General features: G+C 40.9%; 1 protein-coding gene across 1 annotated transcript; it reads right to left on the reverse strand.

Moving 5' to 3' along the window:
* Positions 1–604: 604 nt before the first annotated feature.
* On the reverse strand, positions 605–23,890 carry LOC113082682 (stonustoxin subunit alpha-like). Its single transcript, XM_026254225.1, has 2 exons — positions 23,831–23,890; positions 605–1,697 (listed from the first exon to the last, which is right to left on the reverse strand). The coding sequence occupies exon 2, from the start codon at positions 1,428–1,430 to the stop codon at positions 918–920; it is 513 nt and encodes a 170-aa protein (XP_026110010.1). The 5' UTR covers positions 1,431–1,697; positions 23,831–23,890; the 3' UTR covers positions 605–917.
* Between the last annotated feature and the right edge of the window lie 1,279 nt (positions 23,891–25,169).

Here is a 25,169-nt window from a genome sequence, read left to right on the forward strand (position 1 = left end):
TCCAATTCTTCATATGTGTCAATATGAGGCCATGGTTCCTCAGCTCCAGAATGTGGTTTCACCCGCTTGTATTCCACTCTGTACTGCACTCTGTCTCTAGATGAAGACTTCTGCAGTTTAAGGTACACAGCTTGGTCCCATACATTTTTCACTATTGGTGGGGGTGGCGGGGTTGGACACAGACTTGAACTGTTTTTCTGTCAGTTTCCCTTTTTCATAGAGATAGATGGAGGAGCCTGCAATGTTGGGATTGGAGATGGCAGAAATACTGAAGTGGATTCTCTTTTCATATTTATTGGCCTCTGCAAACCACCTGAATTGAGACAAGTTCTCTCTTATGTTCATTGAGACACTGTTATCATTGAACCACTTTGTGACAGATTTCACAGAAAACCCAGTATCACTCTCACTGCGTTCATTAAACCACTTTAACCCAGCATCACTCCAGCGGTGTTCATTGAACCACTTTTGAACAGATTTAACAGAAAAAGTTTTACTCTCTTCTAGCTCTTTAAACTTGTCAGATTCAATATACTCCTTCAGGCTTGAAATATATGAGTCTTTATACTTCAGACATGTGAAGGTCAAGCCCACACTGCATCAACTTCAGGATCAAATAAGGTGGTAGTGAGATCAACTGAGTATTTGATATCGATCCCCTGTAGCATCTTGATGTAAGAACTCAAGATGAGAAGTTCAGACCTTGCATCATTTAACCACGACTTAAGCATATCAGCACTGAATGGGGAGCTCCTGTGGATCTTCAGGATGTCTTCCAGAAATTTTCCTCTTCCATTCCTCTTTGAATAACAGGCAAGACCCTGCCGACTGCTTCTATGAACATTGTCTTGTACATGCAAAATGATTTATTAAATAATTGCAGTCTCTCTTTGATGTCACTAAGAGCATTGACCAATTCACAGGTCATTGTGTGTCCTCTCTGCCTCTCCAAGCTCCTTGATTATATGATCAGCGTCAGAAATCAGACTTGTGGTCATTTTTCTATCGAGCCGAGCTGCTTTGTTCTCTAACAGATGAAGAGGATGGAGCCAGACTTTTATTGGAACCATATTCTGTGGATTCTCCTTCAGCAGAATGCGGAGCTTCTTGTATATCTCAATGGATTCCATGTATGTGGTGGGGTTCTCCTCAAGTAGGACATCCCCATGAAATATGCAGGTGATTTTCTCAGCCTTTTTCTTTTCATGTTCTTTCATACTGCCAGATGCTTCTGCATCAATTGAAAATGAAGGGATGTTCTTGAACATGATATTCAGTTCTCCCTCAATCTCCTGCTTGTTCTCGTCTTCTGAAAATGTCCGATCAAACACCATGAGGGCCTGAGCTCCATACTGTACTGCCGTGACCACATGAGTTGCAGTTTTCTTGTCAAACACCTCAGGGTAGATGAACTGGCCCAGCTGGGACATAGTGAGCTATTCATATTTTGCGGTTTCTCTGTAATACATTGTAACTCTGGACTATTGATTTGAGGATTTGGTGTCATGCAGGAACTTGCCAGATCCTCCCACATCCACAAGCCCCCCCAAGAAACTGGCCTTCAGGGAAGCACTTACACCCAGGAGGTTGGACTTACTAGAGAGAGAATCAGTGCTACTGAACAGCAGATTTGTCTGGGTCTGTTGACGAGTGTCCAAATTTTTCACTCAATGATTTCTTATCCCAGAGTGTAACACCTGAAATTAAAATGGCTTTAAGTGTTATTTTATGTATGAGGGAGTGATGTACTGTTGTAAATGTAAATGCAAATGTGCAGGTATTATAGTTTTGTTTCACAAGGACTGGTCATGATTAAACATTTGGTGAAAAGAAAAAAAGGTATAACACTTTATTTTGATTGTCCACTGTAAACATTCTAGTAACAGTAAGTAACTTTGCAACTATATGTCAACTAGCAGTCATTAGACTGTCTGCTTAATAACTTGCCATGGTATAACAGTAATACTCACTCTCTCAAGAAAGAAACTCGTAGTCTTGAACGCAAATGGAGAAAAACTAACTTGGAAGTTTTTAGAATTGCATGGAAAAACAGTATGTCCAGCAATAGACAGGCTCTAAAAACTGCTAGGGCAGAGCATATACACAAACTCATAGAAAATAACCAAAACAATCCAAGGTTTTTATTTAGCACAGTGGCTAAATTAACAAATTACCAGACGCCACCTGATTCAAATATTCCACCAACGTTAAATAGTAATGACTTTATGAATTTCTTCACTGATAAAATAGATAACATTAGAAATACAATAGCGAATGTAGATTCTACATCATCTAACACTTCAGTTTCATCCATCGCACCCAAAGATAAACTACAGTGCTTTACAACTATAGGACAGGAAGAGCTAAATAAACTTATCACTGTATCTAAACCAACAACATGTTTATTAGATCTGTACCCACTAAATTACTGAAAGAGTTGTTACCTGTAGCCGAAGAACCGCTTCTCAATATCATTAACTCGTGGTTATCTTTAGCTCACGTCCCAAAACCATTCAAGCTGGCGGTTATCAAGCCTCTTTTTAAGAAACCAAAACTAGATCCTAGTGTACTGGCAAATTATAGGCCTATTTCAAATCTTCCATTTATGTCAAAAAATTTTGAAAAAGTTGTGTCTGCTCAATTGAGCACCTTCCTGCATAAAAATGATCTGTATTAAGAATTTCAGTCAGGTTTCAGGCCCCACCATAGCAAAGAAACTGCACTTGTTAAAATTACAAATGACCTGCTCCTTCTGTCAAATCAAGGCTGCATCTCATTTCTAGTCTTACTTGATCTTAGTGCTGCGTTCGACACCATAGACCATGACATACTCATAGATAGATTACAAAACTATACAGGTATTCAAGGGCAGGCTCTAAGATGGTTTAGATCCTACCTGTCCGATCGCTACCATTTTGTTTACTTAAGTGGGGTGTCATCTCATTTATCATCAGTAAAATTTGGAGTGCCACAAGGATCCGTCCTAGGTCCCCTTCTATTTTCAATATACATGTTGCCCCTTGGTAATATTATTAGAAAATACGGAATTAGCTTCCACTGATGATACTCAGCTATATATCTCAACGATTATCAATTCTCAATTATCTAAGCTAACAGAGTGTGTTAAAAATGTAAAAGATTGGATGACAAATAATTTTCTCCAATTAAATTCGGATAAGACGGAGATATTAATTATTGGACCAAAAAACACTACACAGAACTAGACGGATGTACTGTTACTTCCTCTACAGTCAGAAATCTGGGTATCATATTAGACAGCAATTTGTCTTTTGAAAATCATATTTCCAATGTTACAAAAACTGCATTCTTCCATCTTAGAAACATTGCCAAGCTACGAAACATGTTATCTGTTTCTGATGCAGAAAAGCTAGTTCATGCATTCATGACCTCTAGACTGGACTATTGTAATGCACTTCTAGGTGGTTGTCCTGCTTCTTCAACAAACAAGCTACAGGTAGTCCAAAATGCAGCACCTAGAGTCCTTACCAGGTCAAGAAAATATGATCATATTACCCCAATTTTACAGTCTCTGCACTGGCTACCTATTAAGCTCTGTATCAGTTACAAATTATCATTACTTACCTATAAGGCCCTAATTGGTTTAGCTCCTGCGTACCTAACTAGCCTTCTACCACGCTACAACCCATCACGCTCCCTAAGGTCACAAAACGCTGGACTTTTGGTAGTTCCTAGGATAGCAAAGTCCACTAAAGGAGGTAGAGCTTTTTCACATTTGGCTCCCAAACTCTGGAATAGCCTTCCTGATAATGTTCGGGGTTCAGACACACTCTCTCTGTTTAAATCTAGATTAAAAATGCATCTCTTTCGCCAAGCATTCGAATAATGTATCTCTTAAATTGTGAGTGTAGTTGCATCTGATCAAATGTGCATTTTTATTCATTAGCTTGGGTTAAACTAATTTTACTTTGTTGAATCAGCAGCTATGCTAATGATGTCTCTATTTTGTTTCTATGTTTTGCCACGGGTAGCTAGGATTTACACAAGCTTCAGTCTGGACCCAGAACACCTGAGAAGAGATGATGCTGACCCTCAGAGGACCCCAGATGATGCTAACCCTGAATCACCAAACAGAACTAACAATTATTGCTACATGTTTGACTGCATCATATAACAATTATTAATTAATATTATTAATAATGTTCATCGTCTAGCTGACTACGTCTTGTATACATTTTTTCTACAAATCCTGTCAAACGTGCACAAACTGATAGTCACCACCATAAGCTACTACTAAATATTGTAGAAACATTATTTTCTGTAAAGTTGCTTTGTAACGATTCATATTGAAAAAAGCACTATACAAATAAACTTTGAATTGAATTGAATTGAATTCTAACACTTTATTTTGATGGGTCCACAACATACAACATACTGACTATGAGAAACTTTGCAAGTATATGTCAACTTATTCTACTAACCCTAAACCTACCCTAACAGTCTACTCTGAGAGTTAGTAGACTTGTAGTTTCAAATGAATGAGAATTAGTTGATATAGATATACCACCTGGCAGTCGTAAAGCATACCAATATACAGAGGTCTTCCCAGGGCTGCCATTTCCATTGTCTTTGATTCTATGACCATAATAAAAAAGAGAAATAATGTTTTTTAAAAAACATTTTTCAATCTTAATGGTAATGACTAATGTTTAATGCTGTAGAAATCATTATAATAAAAATATCTTCTAGCTCATTGCACAACAAAATGTGTTCAGAGGGAATACAGAATCAAACAAACAATCGTCCAATAAGCACACAAAATCATATAACATTCAAGATATTTTTAATATGAAGACATAATTTTATGTTCAACAAACCATTTAGGATCATATTAAGATTCAAACACAAAAAACTCTGAAACTTAGGCTAGTACTTTCCATGCTACGCTACCAGTGTTATGTTGATAGTGTTATGTTATCTTATGGAAAGATAAACAGTTGTTTTTCTGAAGCTATTACGGTCAAAAACCTTACTCCGAATCAAATGAATGAGTGAATGATTAATTATTAATTGACATCAGCTAACATCTAATGCAATGTAGAAAATCATACACTGATAATACACACTAATGCCAAGGGGAAATTGTCTCTGGAAAGAGGTTTGGTAAAGTGATATTTAATTTTGTTTGTATGTCATACACTGGAGGGCAGGAGTTGGATTCTGTTTACACAGCACTGAACACAAAGTACTGTTCGTTTTGCACAAAACGGCGAAGTGTATGCATGTATGTTCCTTTTCCAGTGTCAAAGTAGGAGTCCTTTTCATAATAGGAATCTCTAGTCACAGAGCTTCACTGTGACAGTCACATTAAAATAATATAGGAGTAATAATAATAATAATAATAATGTGAACATCCAATCCAAAAAGATCTGATCTGTGCAAATTTTGCAGTGGTGTAACTTGTAAAAAGCTTGATGGTTTTCAGTTGGACAGTGACTAATTATCATGACTAAGTATAACTGAATTTTAGGTAAAAAAAAGGCAAAAAATCTAAATATTGCCCATGTATCTTCCCCCACTGCTGTAACAATTTGAAATGACAACTAGTTTGCATAGCAATCATCCTGAATTTTTTTTTTTTTTTTTTATTTGAACCCTATTAAGAAATGTTAAGAACATAGATAAAATAACTGCTGATAGTCAATCATATTTACAGTACAAACCTTGTCAATGAACTATGAGGGCAAAAAAAAATCCTAATCGAGGTAAAATGATCAATTAATCGAGGTTTTGATTTTAGACCATAATCGTCCAGCCCTAGTATACCATACATACATTTTCAATGGAGGGACAGAAAGCTCTCGGACTTGATCTAAAATATCTTAAACTGTGTCCCGAAGATGAACGGAGGTCTTACGACATGAGTCATTAATGACATAATTTAAATTTTTGGGTGAACTACCCCTTTATACACGTTTAACAGCCATTTAATCAGACATTTACGAAGCATTTGTGAATCCGAAGGAGAGTTTTTGTGTAGTTCTGATTTACGCGCAAATTAGTTCCATGAATGATGCTTATATATGCTATATAAAGGAGGAAGTCATGGCCTAGTGGTTAGAAAGTTTGACTCCTAACCCTAGGGTTGTGGGTTAAAGTTTCAGACTGGCAATACTACGACTGCGGTGCCCTTGAGCAAGGCACCGAACTCCAAAATGATCCCCGGGCGCCGGAGAATAAATGGCTGCACGCTGCTCCAGGTGTGTTCACTGCTGTGTGTAGGGTTAGGTACCGAAACCCAGTACCAATATGGCACCGGTACCTATGGAACCGGTATGCACCAAACCGAATCAGCGCGCAGATTTTAGTGCCTCATTTCTGTGCCTCTTAAATGCCTGAGCGATCGATTGAAATATTTGTCCTGATTCTCTGAAATGTACACACGAAGCATGGGCGTCACTAGGCTTTTAGCGGGGCTTTATAAACTTTACACAAATTCACGATCGCCTCAGAGTCTGACCGCTTAAATGTTATATGAAAACAGCGTCAGACCTGACTCCTCCTCGTCTTTCAGCACGTCAGCACGTCAGCAGATAGCGCGGAGCAGCGTGAGCAGACTCAAACACAAACAGAGGACAGAAGATGTGTGTTTATCAACAGATTGCTAGAATATCTGTGTCTGTGCAGTTGTTCGTCATAAATACAGTTTACAAAAGGTCACGCAGGAGCAGTCGGTTTCTCATCTACTTTGAATTATAAATAGAGGGCCCTATGGAATCCATTTAAAAAAAATTTTTTCCAAATTCATTTACATTTAATCATTTAGCAGTGTACGAAAGACAAGAAAAGTGATAATATTCAGTTAACTTTTATATACTTAAAATAATCAAAAAGCATGTCTAAGTAATTAAGTTTTACAGTTTTATTTTTACCAAATTCTGTTGTACATTACATTTCTGCATTCCATTTTAATGGTTTCTTAAATTTTTTATAATCAAAAGCATCTCAAATTAATAGATTTTCTTAAAAAACAAAACAAAACAAAAAGATACAGGTGAATCTCAAATTAGAAAGTCATTAAAAGATTATTTTATTTCAGTAATTCAACTCAAATTGTGAAACATGTGTATTAAATTCAATATAAACAGACTGAAGTAGTTTAAGTCTTTGGTAATTGTGATGATTTTTTTTTTCCATCAATATGTTTATTGGTCTTTTTAGAATTTGAAATGATATACAACAGAACCTCCTCTCAGACACAAAATACAATGATATCATATATAAAATGTTATATCCATAATCAGACATGGGGACTTGTGACTTGGACTCGAGTTGACTCAAGTCGCTATTTTTAGGACTTGAGACTTGACTCGGAAGTTAAAGACTCGGGACTTGACTTGACTTGAGACACGATGACTTGAATGACTTGAGTGTTAATCACATCATGTTTTCAGTTTGAATATAAAATATATAAATTATTTTTTAAAATAAAGTTGATTACTCAGCTGGAGCGCAGGCTGAGAATAGCGTCGTGACTGGATCAGGACACTATCAGTCATGCCCTCTCTACCTTACACACACCACGCCCACTTAAATCAGATATCACATCACATCAGCATGTCAGCCTGAGAGGTACCGAGGGTCATCGCTTTTGTCTTCAATAGTTCGCGCCTAAAAACGCGTGGAAAACGCTAGTCGCGCCGCTTTCTCCTTCTTTCCAAAGCGCTCGGGCAGAAGTGCTCCTGGGGCGTCTGTCGTTGCTAAGCATCCATTACATGCTCTCTCTCATTGAAGACGCGGAAATTTCAGCAAAGGATAAATGGATTTGCAGCACCAAAAATCGCTCGCAGTAGCTCTGCTACTAAATTCATTTCAAAATGGAAATCCATATACAGCTATGAACAGATGTTCCTCCATCTTAGCTGAGCTTTCAACGTTTATACGGGAAAGGTTGAAGCTGATTGGTTAGTTATTGTCACATGAACTGCGGTGCGCTTGCGGCATTCTGAAAAGTTTAGATGTTTTTAACTCGATGTGGTGCGCGTCGTGAGCGCGTTGCTTCCATTATGAGCGCGCATACCGCGCGCCTACATTGGAAATAACGAACTTGCGCGCGCGAAAGACGTGATGTGAACGGCCCCTAATGATCCGCTAGCAGGCCGTCAAAAAAACGCATTCCAGGGGCGGCGCTAGGGCTGGGCTAAGGGGGCATAAGCCCCGAATATTTTGTTACCTTGTCTTTCTCATAGAGCAAAACAATTAATCAGAAAAACAAATGTAGCTGCCGCGATTACCCAATCATGAGAAGTGCATATTACACACACACACACACACACACACACACACACACACACACACATATATATATATATATATATATATATATATATATATATATATGTGTGTGTATGTATACACAGTACAGAATATAAATATGACGTATTTTAAGTTGTTTCATACTTTTTTGTCATGTACAGTACAGACCAAAAGTTTGGACACACCTTCTCATTCAAAGAGTTTCCTTTATTTTCATGACTATGAAAATTGTAGAGTCACACATTTATTCATCAAAAATACCTACAATGTGTGGTTGTTATGGCAGTGGCAATACCTATTAACACAAGTCATTCTGTTTCTTCTGTATCCATTTGGATCTTCTGGACAAAGATCTTAGTGTAACGACAGATAAAAGAGGAGGAAGCAATTGCAGGCAATCAGATGTTGTTTATTGATAAAGAGTGTCCAGAGTGTTGGCAATGGCAAGGAAGGTCTACGGTGGCGTGAGAAGAGCGGGATGGTGAAGTCAGCGGTGCAGGTGAAGGTGGTCAATGGTTGGAACCAGGAACAGACCGGAACACTGACACGCGGACGACAACACGAATCCAAACCAGCACACAAACACGGAAGACGGTAATCCAGCTAGTGCATGGAGACATAAGAGAGGATCTGACAACAGAGAGAGAGCGAGGTGAGTATAAGTAGCAGAGGTATGATGACGATCAGCTGGAGCGAGACAATCAACACCCAGGTGATGACAATCAACTAAACGAGCACATGGAGACAACGTAAGTACAAAAACAATAACAAAACATGACACGGAGGAAACACTGGATTTCCTACCGTGACAGTACCCTCTCCCCTAGGACGTCACCTGACGTTCCCAGCCTGCTTTACCTGTAGATTGTAATCATCTATAAGGTGGTGATCCAATATGTCCCGAGCAGGAACCCAGCTCCTCTCCTCCGGACCGTAACCTTCCCAATCCACCAAGTACTGAAAACCGCGTCCCCTCCGTCTAGAGTCCAGAATACGATTAACCAAATAGGTGGTTTCCCCATTAACGAGACGAGGCGGGGGGGGAACCGGAGCAGGCGGATTAAGACGGGAAGAAATCACCGATTTAATTTTGGAGACGTGGAACACGGGATGAATCCTCCTGTACGCCGGAGGAAGGCTAAGACGCACGGTAACCGGATTAATAATCTTGGTAATAGAAAACGGGCCAATAAATTTGGGAGCAAGTTTGTTAGAAACGGACCGCATAGGAATATTCTGGGTAGAAAGCCACACTCTTTGACCGACGACGTAACGGGGAGGCTTCGACCGGTGGCGATCGGCCTTAGCCTTGGTGCGCGACCTAGCCTGGAGCAGAGCTCTGCGAGCTCTGGTCCAGGTGCGGTGACACCTCTGGACTAATGCGTGTGCGGAGGGGACCGAAACCTCGGATTCCGTACTGACAAAATTAGGTGGTTGGTACCCTAAACTACACTTAAATGGAGACATGCCCGTAGATGACACTGGCAGAGAATTGTGTGCGTACTCCACAACTGAGAGTTGCTGACACCAGGACGAAGGATTATTGGAAACCAAACATCGCAAAACCCTCTCGACATCCTGATTGGCTCGTTCGGTTTGACCATTGCTCTGGGGATGGAACCCGGAAGAAAGACTAACAGTCGCTCCTAACAATTTACAAAATTCTCGCCAAAATTTGGACACAAATTGGGGACCCCTGTCAGAAACCACGTCTGTCGGGAGGCCATGTATGCGGAAGACGTGGTCAATGACAGCTACCGCTGTTTCCTTGGCTGAAGGTAATTTGGGCAAGGGAATAAAATGAGTCGCCTTCGAGAACCGGTCCACTACGGTTAAAATCACCGTATTGCCTTTAGAGGGCGGGAGGGCGGTGATAAAATCTAGCGAAATGTGGGACCAGGGTCTTGAAGGGACAGACAGCGGTAAGAGTAACCCATCTGGAGGTCGATTGGAAGTCTTACCAATAGCGCAAACTGAACAAGCCAAGACGAAATCGTGGACGTCACGAGCCATACCAGGCCACCAAAATCGTTGCTTGACCAGAAATCTAGTTCTACTAACCCCTGGGTGACAAGCAACACTGGAACAATGACCCCACTGGAGAACGTCTGACCGTAACCTCTCCGGCACAAACAATCGGTTCGGTGGGCAACGAGCCGGGGGCGTTACCCCTTCTAAGGCGGTCAACACCTTCGATTCGACCTCCCACCTGAGCGCGGAGATAATGATGGTCCCCGGTAAAATGGGCTCGGGAGTAGCAGTACGATCGGAACGCTCAAAAAGACGGGATAAAGCATCGGGTTTGATGTTTTTGGAACCCGGCCGGTAAGAAAGTGTAAAATCGAAACGACCGAAAAACAATGCCCACCGAGCCTGCCTGGAGTTAAGTCTTTTGGCGGTTCTAATGTATTCGAGATTCTTATGGTCCGTCCATACAATGAAAGGTACACCCGACCCCTCAAGCCAGTGACGCCATTCTTCCAGTGCAAGTTTGACTGCCAACAACTCTCGATTGCCAATGTCATAATTAACTTCTGCAGGAGATAAACGGTGAGAATAATACGCGCACAGATGCACCTTTCCGTCTGAGGATGCGCGTTGGGATAACACTGCTCCTACCCCCACCTCTGACGCGTCGACCTCCACTATGAATTGACGTGAGCGATCAGGGGTGACGAGAATGGGAGCTGAAACAAAGCAGCTTTTCAGTTTGGCAAACGCAGCCTCAGCTGCGTCTGACCACCTGAACGTCAAACTAGGGGAGGTCAAGGCGGTCAGAGGAGCGGCTAGTTGGCTGAAATTGCGAATGAAACGCCGGTAAAAATTGGCGAACCCCAGAAATCTCTGCAGGGCCTTGCGAGACTCTGGGGATGGCCAATTTACCACAGCCTTAACCTTCTCAGGATCCATGCGAACACCCTCAGTCGAAATGATGTGTCCTAGAAAAGAAACAGACTGTGCATGAAAAACGCATTTCTCCGCCTTGACAAACAATCCATTCTCTAGCAACCGCAGAAGCACTCGTCGTACGTGTTGCACGTGTTCCTGGAGAGACGAAGAAAAAATCAATATGTCATCCAGGTAAACATATATGAACAGATCGACCATGTCTCGCAACACGTCATTAACGAGTGCTTGAAAGACTGCCGGCGAGTTGGTTAGCCCGAACGGCATAACGCAGTACTCAAAATGGCCTCTAGGGGTGTTAAAGGCAGTCTTCCACTCATCCCCCTCCCTGATGCGGACCAAATGATAAGCATTACGTAAGTCCAATTTAGTGAAAACGGACGCTCCCTGCAACCTCTCAAAAGCTGAAGACATAAGCGGCAAAGGATAGGTATTCTTTACCGTTATGTTGTTCAGCCCTCGGTAGTCAATGCAAGGTCGCAAGGATCCGTCCTTCTTTCCCACAAAAAAGAACCCCGCCCCCGCTGGAGAAGAGGAAGGGCGGATAAACCCCGTTGATAGAGAACTGGATATATATTTCTCCATGGCCGCCGTCTCTGGAACAGACAAAGAATATAACTTGCCCTTAGGCGGAGAAGTACCTGGCAATAACTCTATCGCACAGTCATAGGGACGATGAGGAGGAAGAGAATCAGCACGAGACTTACTGAACACCTCCTTCAGGTCGTGGTACTCCGCGGGCACGCTAGCCAAATCCACTGCTTCCCCCTGAAACACAGACTCAGAAACATTAACACCAGCAGACAAAAGACAAGACAAATGACATTCCTCGCTCCAGCTAACCACAGATCCAAGGCGCCAATTGATGCTGGGGTTGTGTTTCTGAAGCCAGGTGTGACCGAGAACGATGGGGGATTGAGGTGAGTCCGTAATGTAAAATGATATCTCCTCAGTATGATTGCCAGATGTGGTGAGGGAAACAGGTAAGGTGGTCTGAGTGATGACTGGTAGTCTGTGTCCATTGAGGGCAAAGGGTGCAATGGGGTGTTTGAGGGAGGTGAGAGGAATGTTAAGCTTACTAGCGAACTGGAAGTCCATGAAATTACCCTCTGCCCCAGAATCCAACAAGGCGTGATGCTCGAGTGCGTGGGTGGACCACCGTAGACTCACCGGAAGGAGTGTCGATGTAGAAGAGGTCTTTCTGGCAGAGATCCCACCCGATAGTAGCCTCCGTCTTACTATCGGGCTTGGTCTTTTACCGGACAACGCTGGATGTGATGTTCTTGACTGCCGCAGTATAAACATAGTCCCAGGGATCTCCGCCTGATCCTCTCCTCCCGGGAGAGCCGAGCTCGCCCCACCTGCATGGGTTCAAGATCTCCCGGTGGGCTGACCGCAACATCTGAGCGCTGATACTGAGCCTCCGGTCTGTTCGCGAGAACTGCTCTCCCCCTCCGTCTGGTGGCTTGATCGAGTCGATTCTCCACTCTGATGGTTAGGTCAATCAGACTGTTGAGAGAAGTGGGGAGCTCGACGGCGCGGATCTCCTGTTGGATGCGGTCAGCCAACCCATGCAGGAAGTGATCCCACTGCGCCTCCTCGTTCCACTTACACTCCGCCGCCAGGGTGCGGAACTCAATCGAATAATCGGAAACGGACCTTTCCCCCTGACGTAGGTCCGTGAGAAGCCAAGCCGCTTCCCTCCCGGCGGCGGAGCGGTCGAAGACCCGTCTCATCTCTTCCGAAAGTGCGTGGAACGAGGCACAGCAGCTGTCTTGGTTCTCCCACACCGCCGTCCCCCAGAGGGCAGCCCTTCCCGTAAGTAGAGATAAGACGAATGCCACCTTCATTTCCTCGGTGTAGAACGTGCGGGGCTGCAGGGCGAAGTGCAGAGAACAATGAGACAGAAATGATCGACAGGACTCTGGCTCACCCGCATATTTCTCCGGGATGGGGAGGCGTGGTTCGGGCTGGGAAATCCCCCCGGAGACGATCGGCGGTGTGGGTGGCGTGGGAGGCGCAGCGGGTGACGATTGTTGTTGTTGTTGCGTCTGGAGAACGAGCTCGGACACCTTCGTCACCATTGCTTGGAAGGCTCGACCCATCTCATCTATCGCCTTGTCTTGGCGATCCATACGACCCACAGCTCGTTGCAGAAATTCTTCGAGATGAGATGGGGAGCGATCGCCTGCTGCTTCCATGATGGTCAGATCCTACTGTAACGACAGATAAAAGAGGAGGAAGCAATTGCAGGCAATCAGATGTTGTTTATTGATAAAGAGTGTCCAGAGTGTTGGCAATGGCAAGGAAGGTCTACGGTGGCGTGAGAAGAGCGGGATGGTGAAGTCAGCGGTGCAGGTGAAGGTGGTCAATGGTTGGAACCAGGAACAGACCGGAACACTGACACGCGGACGACAACACGAATCCAAACCAGCACACAAACACGGAAGACGGTAATCCAGCTAGTGCATGGAGACATAAGAGAGGATCTGACAACAGAGAGAGAGCGAGGTGAGTATAAGTAGCAGAGGTATGATGACGATCAGCTGGAGCGAGACAATCAACACCCAGGTGATGACAATCAACTAAACGAGCACATGGAGACAACGTAAGTACAAAAACAATAACAAAACATGACACGGAGGAAACACTGGATTTCCTACCGTGACACTTAGCTTCCGCTGGGGAAGTGAACTTGTGGACTTTCTCCTTGTATGTCAGCACCAGCGTGGATGGGGAAAGAATGCCATGCCGCACCCTTAGTTTACGCAGCTTGTCGCGAACAACATCGAACTGCTTCCGCTGCCTGTGCACCTCCGTAGCAACATCAGCAAACAGCTTCACACGTTGATTCTTGTAGAAGATCTACTTCTTTGTTTTGGCAGCTCTTAGTACGGTTTCTTTCTGCTTGTAGTTAAGAAATCTCATGATTACCGTTCTCGGCGAGGCATCGGTGTCTCTCTTTGGCCCGACGCGGTGAGCCCTTTCCAGGACTAAAGGGTGACGCATTGGGTTTAACTCCAACGCGTCTGGCAACCAGCTCTCCAAAAACCCACACATGTCGGAGCCCTCACAATTTTCAGGGAGACCCACCAGCCTAAGATTGTTCAAACGCGATCTTGTTTCCATGTCGACCACTTTGTCCTCAAGATGTTTATTTCTTTTCTGTAAACTCTCGACCACCGCTTTCAAGTCGACCTGCCCGTCTTCCACGCTAGACAGGCGCACCTCAGCCTCGGCCATCCGCTCTGTACATTCAGACAAATCTTTTCTTGTTTCTTCTATAGCTTTCAGTATGCCATCAAATCTTCCCGCAAACTCTGTTTTCAAATTGCGTATCTCTCCCAATATCTCATCTTTAGCCATATTTAGCAGCTGTTGGTCATTGCCGGGTGGAATCATCGCGTTGTTGTTCACATCACCTTCGTTAGTTTCTTTGTAAACAGTTTTAGCATCATTCATAACGTTAGCTTCCTTGCTAGCTGGCTGCTCTATGCCATGCGATCCAAAGCCTGTTAATTTGGATTGCGTAGTTGATTTAGGCTTATCCCTACTCCCTCTTCCAATGCCAGGCATTTCTGCGCCAGTTTCACAGTTTCGGAGAGTTTTTTGGCTCAACTAAAAGGATTAGTCAGGATTGTTGTAGAGAGCAGGCTCGAACGTGACCTTCTAGCTTGCGGCCATACCAGGAAGTCCCAATTGTGATGATTTTAGCTTACATTTAACAAAAACCCACCAATTCAATGTCAGGGACATTTACCCATCCCTGATTACCCATTACCCATTTTTTAATTTGTTAAAATGTTGCTTATTTAGAGTTAAATATTTGTGAGAGATCTATGTATTCTATTCCATTACAGGTGGAAACAGCTTTAAGAAACAGACTGAAGGACCAACATTTAGATGCATGCTGCAAGGTGGATGTGGATGGGCCCCATCAGGATGAAATAGACTATTGAGAGTGAGGAGTTGTTGTCATAGTACTGAGCCCCTCCCCTCGAGATCACAGTCTCCACCATGTTGCCATTCCGCTGCAGGGAGCTCGTATGGGTCGATATTCTGGATGCCTGAGAGCTTCTCCAAAAACCTGTGTTTTGCACTTGGTGTAACCTTCCATTGTTCCTATGTGTTCCATATGTATCGTGTGAGGTACTGGAGCAGTTTTTAACACAGCAGTAACTTCCAGTCATGTTAAAACAGTGTGGAAATGTGAGAACCTCCTCTCCTCGACCCATACGAGCTCCCTGCAGCGGAATGGCACAGAGACCTGGACCATTTACCTACTTGCACACATACGGACATTGTGAACTGTCTAGTTTATGGTGTAAGTTACTACACGATTCAGGAGTTTAAAAGCCACAAGTCTTTGGAAAGTTACTAGTCTTTCTGCTGTGGCTGGGTCCATCTACAAGCCTCCAGGTGATGAAAACAGTGTTGTACTGGCCAAGGTAAGTTTCTTCACATGCGTTTTAGCGTGTTGTATTTACACTGCATCTAGCAGACACTTCTTGACCAAAAGGACAAAGTAATTAACTGCGACTGTTAGGGCTGCACGATGTGTCTTTTAAGCATCGATATTGCGATGTACGAATTCACGATAGTCACATCACAGGATGTGCGATGTAGGCTGTCGTAGTTGATCCGTTATTCATTAACTATATTGGCCAGCTGCTCCCTGGCCCTTGACGAATGTGATTCGTGGATTAATTGCACAGTTTAACCATCATAGAGTGAAGGTTTATCATTTGCATGTGTTTTTAAGTCCTGTCAGTTTAACAGGGCGAATATAAGAACGAGCAGAGAGAGAGCGAGAGAGCCCCGGCTGCGAGCGCACGCTCACCTTCACCGTCTTCAAACAACACGAGCGCTGTCTTGGTCTCTCTCCCTCGCGCATAATTAATCAAAATCAATTGACAAGATGTTGTCAAACAAAAAAAATATATATATCCGGTGATGAAGTGTTTTTTGTGTGGTGTCAAATCTTGAGCGATATCCTAAACTGCAGAGATAATTACACAACGCGTGCCGTACATGTCTGATTCGCGAACTAATGATTCCTTTGAACCCATTAAATTTAATGAATGGTTTAAACAACTGACCTGGTCCAACTAGGGCTGGACGATTATGGCCTAAAGTCAAAACCTCTATTAATTTAACATTTTACCTGTATTACGATTAATGAACGATTATTTTGTTTCTGTTTTGTTTTGGTTTTTTTTGCCCTCATAGTTCATTGACAAAGTTTGTACCGTAAGCAGGGCCGTAGCTGGGGTTTGCGGGGCCCCGGTGCAGGTTGTACCAGTGGGCCCTGTTTGAAAGTGTTTAATTTGTATATTCGTTCTGTTCATTTGTTTGTGCTATTTACACAGTGTTTACGTTTTTTCAAGTTTGTAAGTGTCCAGGTACAGAAACTGAATAATAAAATGTAAAATAGCACTGTAAAAATTAAACATACAGTCAAACTAAAAATTATTCAGACACCTTCAACATTTCTCACATTATTAGTTTAGTTTAGAAAATGGTAATAAAATATGTCAAGAACTCAAGAGTTTAACTGTCAGAACAAATTCATCTTGATAATATCAGATAACTTTGTGCAACAGTGATAGAGTACTCGACAGCGACGATCGATCACGTAAACGATGATCGAAATTATTATTATTTTTTTTTTGATTGGTTATGGCAGCACATTGGGCGGCGCCCTGATCTCTGATTGGTTAGCCTTCCACTTGATGCCTCAAAAGACATAAGAAGATATAATCATGGCCTCAAAGTCACGATGGCTGGTTTGCCTTTGAGAAGAACGATGAAAAAACAGTTCAGGGTAAGCTGTGCAGTGCCAAGCTGTCACACAAATCTACAACAAATACAATGCGCTATCATCTAAAATTTGTACATAAAATATCTGGCGATAACAGAGCGGCAACTCAAACGAGCATTGAATCACTTGACGTAAGACCTAAATGCAACGCAGGCAGAACCGAGAAGACGACAAAGCTATTCGCTGAAATGGTGGTGAAATATTTGCTGCCTATTAGTTTCAGGGACAGAGAAGGTTTACTTGTCCAGTGGTACCTGGCTGTTCCTGCAACATCTGTTCCAGCGGAGCTAATTTATTCCTCTAAATGTGAACAGGCTGCGCACTCGGTTCTCATATGAGCACGTAGACCGCCTTATGTTTTTGAATAGACATTTAAATGTTTCACCGGTCGTGGTAAATATAATATCCATGTTTTTTAAATAATATTATTATTTTAGTTTTGAGTTTTAGCCATAGTTAAAATATCTAGGCTATTTGGTCTCTGTTTTATACATTATTATAATAGTTGTTTGGTTAAACTTGGTGAACTTTTTTCTTTATCTTTTAAAAACTACGTTTCACCGCTGGATCAAAATATGCTGCTAAAGTTATACTGGAAGACAATGTTTTGTAAAAAATAAAATGCAGTTGAATAAAGTAGCAAAAAAGAAAAAGTATCTTTGTGTCTTAATTTTTAAATCACAGACAAATAATGAAATGTTCTTTATAAAATAAAAATACAGTGGGCGCGGGCCCACTGCGGGTTTTCTGTGGGACAGTGTGGGCAGAGCAAACCCACACTAAACCCACATGGGCCCCATGTGGGTTAGCCCATACGGGACCAACAGCAGTTTTGCCCACAGGGGGCCCCAAGCGGGTTTCGTGTGGGCAAGCCGATTCTTGAAGATGGCTAAGGACTGAGCTGCTCTGATTGAGATGGGGAGGTCATTCAACCAGGAGGGAACATTTAATTTAAAAGTCTGTAAAAGTGACACGCAAGCTTCTAGAAGCACATAAGTCTGAAGTAATGCATTTAGGTAAAGGGGTGCAGAGCCAGTGTTGGTTTTGTATGCAAGCATCAATACCTTGAATTTTATGTGAGCAGCAATTTGTAGCCAGTGCAAATTGATAAACATAAACACATAATAAATGTACACAGCACACACATATATTATGTAAAAAAATAAATAAATAAATGTATTTATTTATTTTGGATACGATTCATGATCGATCGTTTAAATATTAAATATTTCTGAAAGGAAAAAGTAATATTTAATAATATAATACATAAAATTTGCGTCAGCTCTTCAGCACGTGATTAATTCTAGAAAATGAGAGCAGGAACTGTCGGAACTCTGCATAGTTAATGAGCTGTCATTCCGACTTCAACTGATACCGCCCAGCTCCGCTCAACCAGGTAAGCTTTTTAAATTTCTCAGTTAATTTCTTAATTTTCATTACAATTTGTAACATTAGACAAAATAGTTGTGAATGAATTATTTAATAGGAGTTAATTTACACATTTTAATTTTGATTAACAATGTTGCTAGTGGCGTTTTTAAATGACCAACGGTTTTAACGGCAGACTTCCGTTCGTTTTCTGAGAGAACATAATCTCTGGTAATATATCCTTTCAAATTGCACATGAATTCATTAAATTAACATTTATTTACGTCCATTGTGGTGTTAATTGGGTTTCCTTTTCTGTCTTGTTGTTTTACAGCGAGCAGTAACGTTAGGCCTAACGTACATAACGTAACATTAGTCTAATGGAGTAAGGTTAAGTCCGTATAATGTCTCTTATAAACTCCTAAATAGCAACATAAACGAAGATTAATATAGCATAATACAGTACCTCAGCTACACACGCTTATCAAATCTCGTTATCATTAATGTATGGCTGTTCATAACTGATAGATTTATATGTACATTCATTCATACAAACCTATGTAATATTTAAGTGATAATTTCTTTTTTCTCCCTTATCCATTTTCAGATATTAAACCATATACCATATTTTATTTTATTTTTTGTTTAACTTTAGTTTTAATCCATTAACATAATGTTTGTCTTCTCTCTTTTGTGTATTGTTTGCCATCTAGTCCTGATTGCAGAGTTAAGGTCCTGTCTCAGTCCTGTACTGCTGAAGCAGCTGATGGAGGTCTTCAGGGTCATCACACACTTCGGAAAGGTGCGGACAGACTGGAGATAAACTCTGCAGAGATGCTGGTCCTCCAGGACATCATTGTTGAAAGTGATCAACCTAGCAGTCATCCTGCGTGTCTTCTCAATGGTGTCAAAATAAAAATACATTTTAATTTGTATTGATACATGCAATATTTCACTGATATTCATTGATGTAAAGAGTCATTAGGAACAGGTCACTGCATCTTTTGTCATGTAAGTACACTTTAATTGGTTTAAAGCTGCATATTCATGCATCAAGTTAAAGTCATTAGTTAATTTTAAAGCGCTCATTTTTCAAAAAATTTACTTATACCTGTATTACTTACTGTATTACAATAATAAGCTATTTTTATCTGTGACTCAAATCCAGCGAACACTATTGTCTCATTTAGTCATTCACACTCTGTCACTCCCTGTGTATCTCTGCTATCAGTAAAGCATACATTAATTTATTATTAACATAAAAAAATGTTCCACAAAAAAAAACTATAAGTGCCCTGGGAGACTTCCTGAGGAGGATATTTTGACTTTGTTAAGGTTTATATATATATATATATATATATATATATATATATATATATATATATATATATATATATATATATATATATATATACACACACACACACACATATTTACATTTTAATTGTTGTTTTCTTTCTCAGGTAGATGCTGGAATGAAAAGCAGCCATGCTACAGCATCTAATATGGAGACTTCTATTAAAGTGGCTCTGTAACATAAGAGACTTGGGACGGTGGACGGAGCAGAAGATCAGACATCAGGCAGAGCTCTACTGGTGCCTCTTAGGGGATTGATTTATCTATAATTATCTATCATATCTATTTAATGTTCTGATGAAGTTATAATTGGTCATTATTCTGTTTTATAAATGTATTAAATATATTCTAGTGTTCAATAGTTTGGGGTCAGAAAGTTTTTTTTCCTTTAAGATATTACTTGTATTCAGCAAGGGTGCATTATACTGATAAAAAGCAACAGTAAAAACTTTTACATTGTTGGACAAAAATCCTATATAAAAATAAAAATGCTGCCTTTTAAAACCTCTAAAATATATTCCCCACTGTGCCCACACCCAGCCCACACTCTCCCCACTGTGCCCACACTGTCCCCACACTCTTCCCACTGTGCCCACACCCAGCCCACACTCTTCCCACTGTGCCCACACCCAGCCCACACTGTCCCCACGCTCTCCCCACTGTGCCCACACCCAGCCCACACTGTCCCCACACTCTTCCCACTGTGCCCACACCCAGCCCACACTGTCCCCACGCTCTCCCCACTGTGCCCACACTGTCCCCACTGTGCCCACACCCAGCCCACACAGTGTACATAACTGTGGTCATGTTATGGGCACACAATTGGTCCTATTGGGGCCCACAGTGGGCTGCCCACACGGGCAAGATTTTTTGCCCGCAGTGGGCCCAGGCAGGCCCCAAAGGGGCATACACTACACTCACGAGATGCCTGAATTGGTTTATATATATATATATATATATATATATATATATATATATATATATATATATATATATACATACACACACATATATATATATATATATATATATATATATATATATATATATATATATATATATATATATATATATATATAAATAAAACCTCTTACACTTTACAATAATGTTCTATTTATTAAACTATTTAATTACATTATTTATCCTTTACTATTACTAAACTGCACTTCTACAACATTGTCAATTTCAACAATAGGGCTTGGGTGTCGTGACGTCATTACTTGGCGTGGCCGCCACGTTGAATGCTTCCTTTACTGCCACTCGGACTACTGTGCAGTGTTTAGACATACTCCCTCTCATCCGTGTGTATTAATTTGATGAATTAAAAATCTATTTTAACCATTTTCAACCGTTGCTGTATTGTGGGGTGTAATAGCGCAACACATAATAGCCATGGGGAAAATAAAATGAGAATGGATTAAGTTTACACCGCTTTCCTGCTTGGAGGCGCGACGGAGACCATAACATCTGAATGTTAATTTATATATCTTAAGTAAACATTGAAAATAAGGGAAATTTCTACATTCATCTTTTTGTTGCTATCCCTCTGCTGACAGCAAAAATTTGTACTATAAAACTGATGCATTAACTAACGTTAAGCGATTTGTGAAGCTAGGTCTAACGTGACTTTAGTTACAGATTGGCGTGAAATCGTGCTCTCACAACAACCACGCTATCTTAAAAAGCCCAACATCACGCTAAGGTTGCTTTCAAGTAATCAAAACGATGCTTTGAAAACATCTGTTTCGCTGGAAGGACAAGGAGTAGCAACAGGACAACAACACGGAGACTTGACAGGTCTGATGGAGGGGCTAACGGGATATTTTACATGAAAATACTAAAACGGGAAGACAGTGGGAAAACAGCTCAAATACGTGAGAACCCCGGAAAAATGGGAGGGTGGACAACTACTAACTACACTTTTGAAACACATTGTTAAAAGTCCATGTGTGAATGGTTGTTACCACTAACGGTTACTAAACTAGCAGCTAGGTAACGTTAGAGCGCAGCTTACCGGATTACTGTATACTGTTTTGCCGCTGTTCCGTTTCTATGATTTGCAGCTCCTGAACCCATCCATTTGTGAACTGTACATGAGACTTGACTTGTAGCTTCGGAACTATTCTGAAGTGTAGGCGCTCACAAAACAAACAAGGTAGCCGAAGATATCTGTAATGCAAACGTGCGGCAAAAAGTCTCTGTCGGTACTCCACTATTTGTTGGGAATTTCATATGGATCCAAACCGTTAATAGATCTGATTTTATCCACATACCTGGAATCCCTATTTAGCGTATCCCTATAAATCCCACAACCTTTTTGCGATTTTGACATCTTTTTTTCTTTCTACCAACTCTGCTCTTCTCGTTCAACTGACTGTATGTTTACATTCGCGAAGCTGGCAACATGGCCGCCACGTCCCAGAATGCAACTTGGCGCCCAAGCCCTATTAGGCTATAGCCTTCACTGTTGAAATCAATGGTTGTACAGTATTTGTTAACATAGTTAATGCACTCTGAAGTAACATTACCAAACAATGAACAGCTGTGTTTTTATAAACTAAGATAAATATAGTAACAAAAGTATTGCTCAATGGTAAGTTCATGTTAGTTAATGTTAACAATTCAAACCATATCCTAAAGTTAGAAACAAATAATTTACTCTAATTTAAATAATAATTTAAAATGAGAATGTAAGTGTGCTCTCCCCATTTTTGTTTGTAAGAAAAAATTTGATTAGATTTCATATCTCATTTCGCGGGAGCGGCCGGTTTTACCTTTGCTGTGGGCGGGAGTGGGCAGTCAGAATATTTCACGGGAGACCTGCGGGGAACGATGGTGTGTAGTAGAACTGGAGTGCAAAATGCATTTTATTTTGAAGCATTCACGTCAGAGCATGTGAGCGGAGTCGTAATATTTCCTTAAGAGCGATGAGCGCCTTTGTGAAGATTCAGCTCCTCATGCTCAACCCAGTCCATAATCTAAGCGTTCTTTATGTGCATTTCATCTTGTATGTGGTTTACAGCTTTATAATCTATTTGTATTTAGTAAAGATCTAAGCACATTTCAGCTCGTGTGTTTGTTTGCATTTGTGATTAATGAGCCTGTTTTGAATATTGTATTACACAACAACGGCAGCTATTTTCATTGAAATTAAGTGAACGAAAATAAAAACTATCTTCTTCAGTTTTTGCATTTTAGGTAGGCAAAGGTTAGATTATTATATTGAATACATTTTAATAAGTTTAATATAATTAATAAAATTATTAATACATTAAGAATTTCGTTTTGGAAAATCGCCATTTGTCAGAATGCATTATCCAAGAATTTCAACATAAAATGTATTTAGTAGGCCTAATTGTGTGTGTGTAAAAAAAAATAAAAAAAAATAAATAAATATATATATATATATATATATATATATATATATATATATATATATATATATATATATATATATATATATATATATATGTATTATTTATTTTCTTTTTTCCAATAGCAAGTTATTGTGAATGTGAAGTCTGTGAGATTTTAAAGCATTCAATTTTGTTTTATGGATTTCGTTTTGTATTTATTTTGTTAAAATTGTATTTTCAAAGTTCTGTTTATTTATGTAATAGTTCCTTGTTAATCGTTTGGTGCATGTATGCAGTAGGCTTTGCCTGCGTTTAGGTGCCGTTAGTTTCGGTTTTGTTTTAACGGTTAAAATTTTATAACGCTAATAAAAAAAAAATACCCAATGTTTTTGCCATGTGGTGCTTTGGTTTAGCATCGGTTACTTCATATTATTTAAATGCAATCATGTTTAAAATCTCTTATTCTGGATGTTAACTTGAACGAATATTTAGTCTGAGTAACTATTTGTTTACATTTTTCATGAGCTCAGAGATAAAATCCGCGGGAGCGAACACAAACATCGCGGGAGCGGGCGGACCTTCAGCGGGTGTGTCCCGCGCAGGACTCTAACGTTACATGAGGGTACTCTTTGCTGTGTGTGGACGACCATGTCGGTCAGCCACCACAGAAGACCAAATTTGACCCAGGAAAAACCCTGTCATTAAAGATGAATTACGAATAAACAACCTCCTTGTTCCTCGTGATTTATTCTGCAGGTTTTTGGTTCCTCGTGTTTTATTCTCCATGTTTCTGGTTCCTCGTGTTTTATTCTCCATGTTTCTGGTTCCTCGTGTTTTATTTCTGGTTCCTCGTCTTTCATTCTCCAGGTTTCTGGTTCCTCGTGTTTTATTCTCCATGTTTCTGGTTCCTCGTGTTTTATTTCTGGTTCCTCGTGTTTTATTCTCCAGGTTTCTGGTTCCTCGTGTTTTATTCTCCATGTTTCTGGTTCCTCGTGTTTTATTTCTGGTTCCTCGTCTTTTATTCTCCGGGTTTCTGGTTCCTCATGTTTTATTCTCCAGGTTTGTGGTTCCTCGAGTTTTATTCTCCGGGTTTCTGGTTCCTCGTGTTTTATTCTCCATGTTTCTGGTTCCTCGTGTTTTATTTCTGGTTCCTCGAGTTTTATTCTCCGGGTTTCTGGTTCCTCGTGTTTTATTGTGCTGGTGTCTGGTTCACTCTTGTTCTCTTCTCTCTCTTCTTTCACAAACTGCATCTTCACAGCAGCAGATCTCAGTTCAGATGATAAACTCCTCCAGATATTCTTGCTTGCTTCAAAACACAGTGACGATTGTTAGGATGAGAATATTACAGGTGTTTACTGAACTGATTCAAAAACTAAAATTTTCTCTTAGAAACGTGTCTAACCGTTTGTGTTAAGGCAGCACACCGACATAACAACAACAGAGAGCGCGGTGAAACTGAACTTCTTCCTCTAAGGTTTAATGATGTTTGTCAAACAAACGAATGTGTTTAGCGCCTCCCGCTGGACTGGAGCGAAGCGACCAGGGGTGCGCTTCCCAAAACTATAGCTAAAAATTGCTAACCTGTTAGGAACTTTGTTGGTTGGCAATGGGAAATTGCATTGCAACCAACAACGTTGCTAACTTAGTTAGCAACTATGGTTTTGGGAAACGCACCCCAGACTAGTGATGTGTCGTTCTGAACGTTCGTGTGTCGTTCATTTGATAAAGCTAGCACTTCAATTAATTATATTGTTAATTTTTTTATTTTGTTTGTGAAGTTTTTTTTATTCACAAGCAAAAATTCTTTAAATCGCAGCCTACTTTTCCAAAATTTTTAATTGAAATTCATGCATGTCTGAAACCTCTAATGCTGTGTTCACACCAAACGCGAATAGAGCGTCTGGCGCGAATGATTTCAATGTTAAGTCAATGCAAAGGCGCGTTTACGCGCGTCTGGAGGTCTCGCGGCGCGAATGGGGCGTTAAGCGCGGCGCGGAAGACGCGAATTCGCCTCATTCGCGCGTCTAGTTCGCGCGAATGACGCGAATTGACGCGCGAATAGGGCG

Source organism: Carassius auratus, unplaced genomic scaffold, assembly GCF_003368295.1.
Source record: "Carassius auratus strain Wakin unplaced genomic scaffold, ASM336829v1 scaf_tig00036707, whole genome shotgun sequence".
NCBI lineage: Eukaryota > Metazoa > Chordata > Actinopteri > Cypriniformes > Cyprinidae > Carassius > Carassius auratus.

What these genes read in the sequence shown, in the direction of transcription:
- LOC113082682 (XM_026254225.1), bottom strand. Translation starts at nt 1,430, where the DNA reads ATGTCCCAGCTGGGCCAGTTCATCTACCCTGAGGTGTTTGACAAGAAA.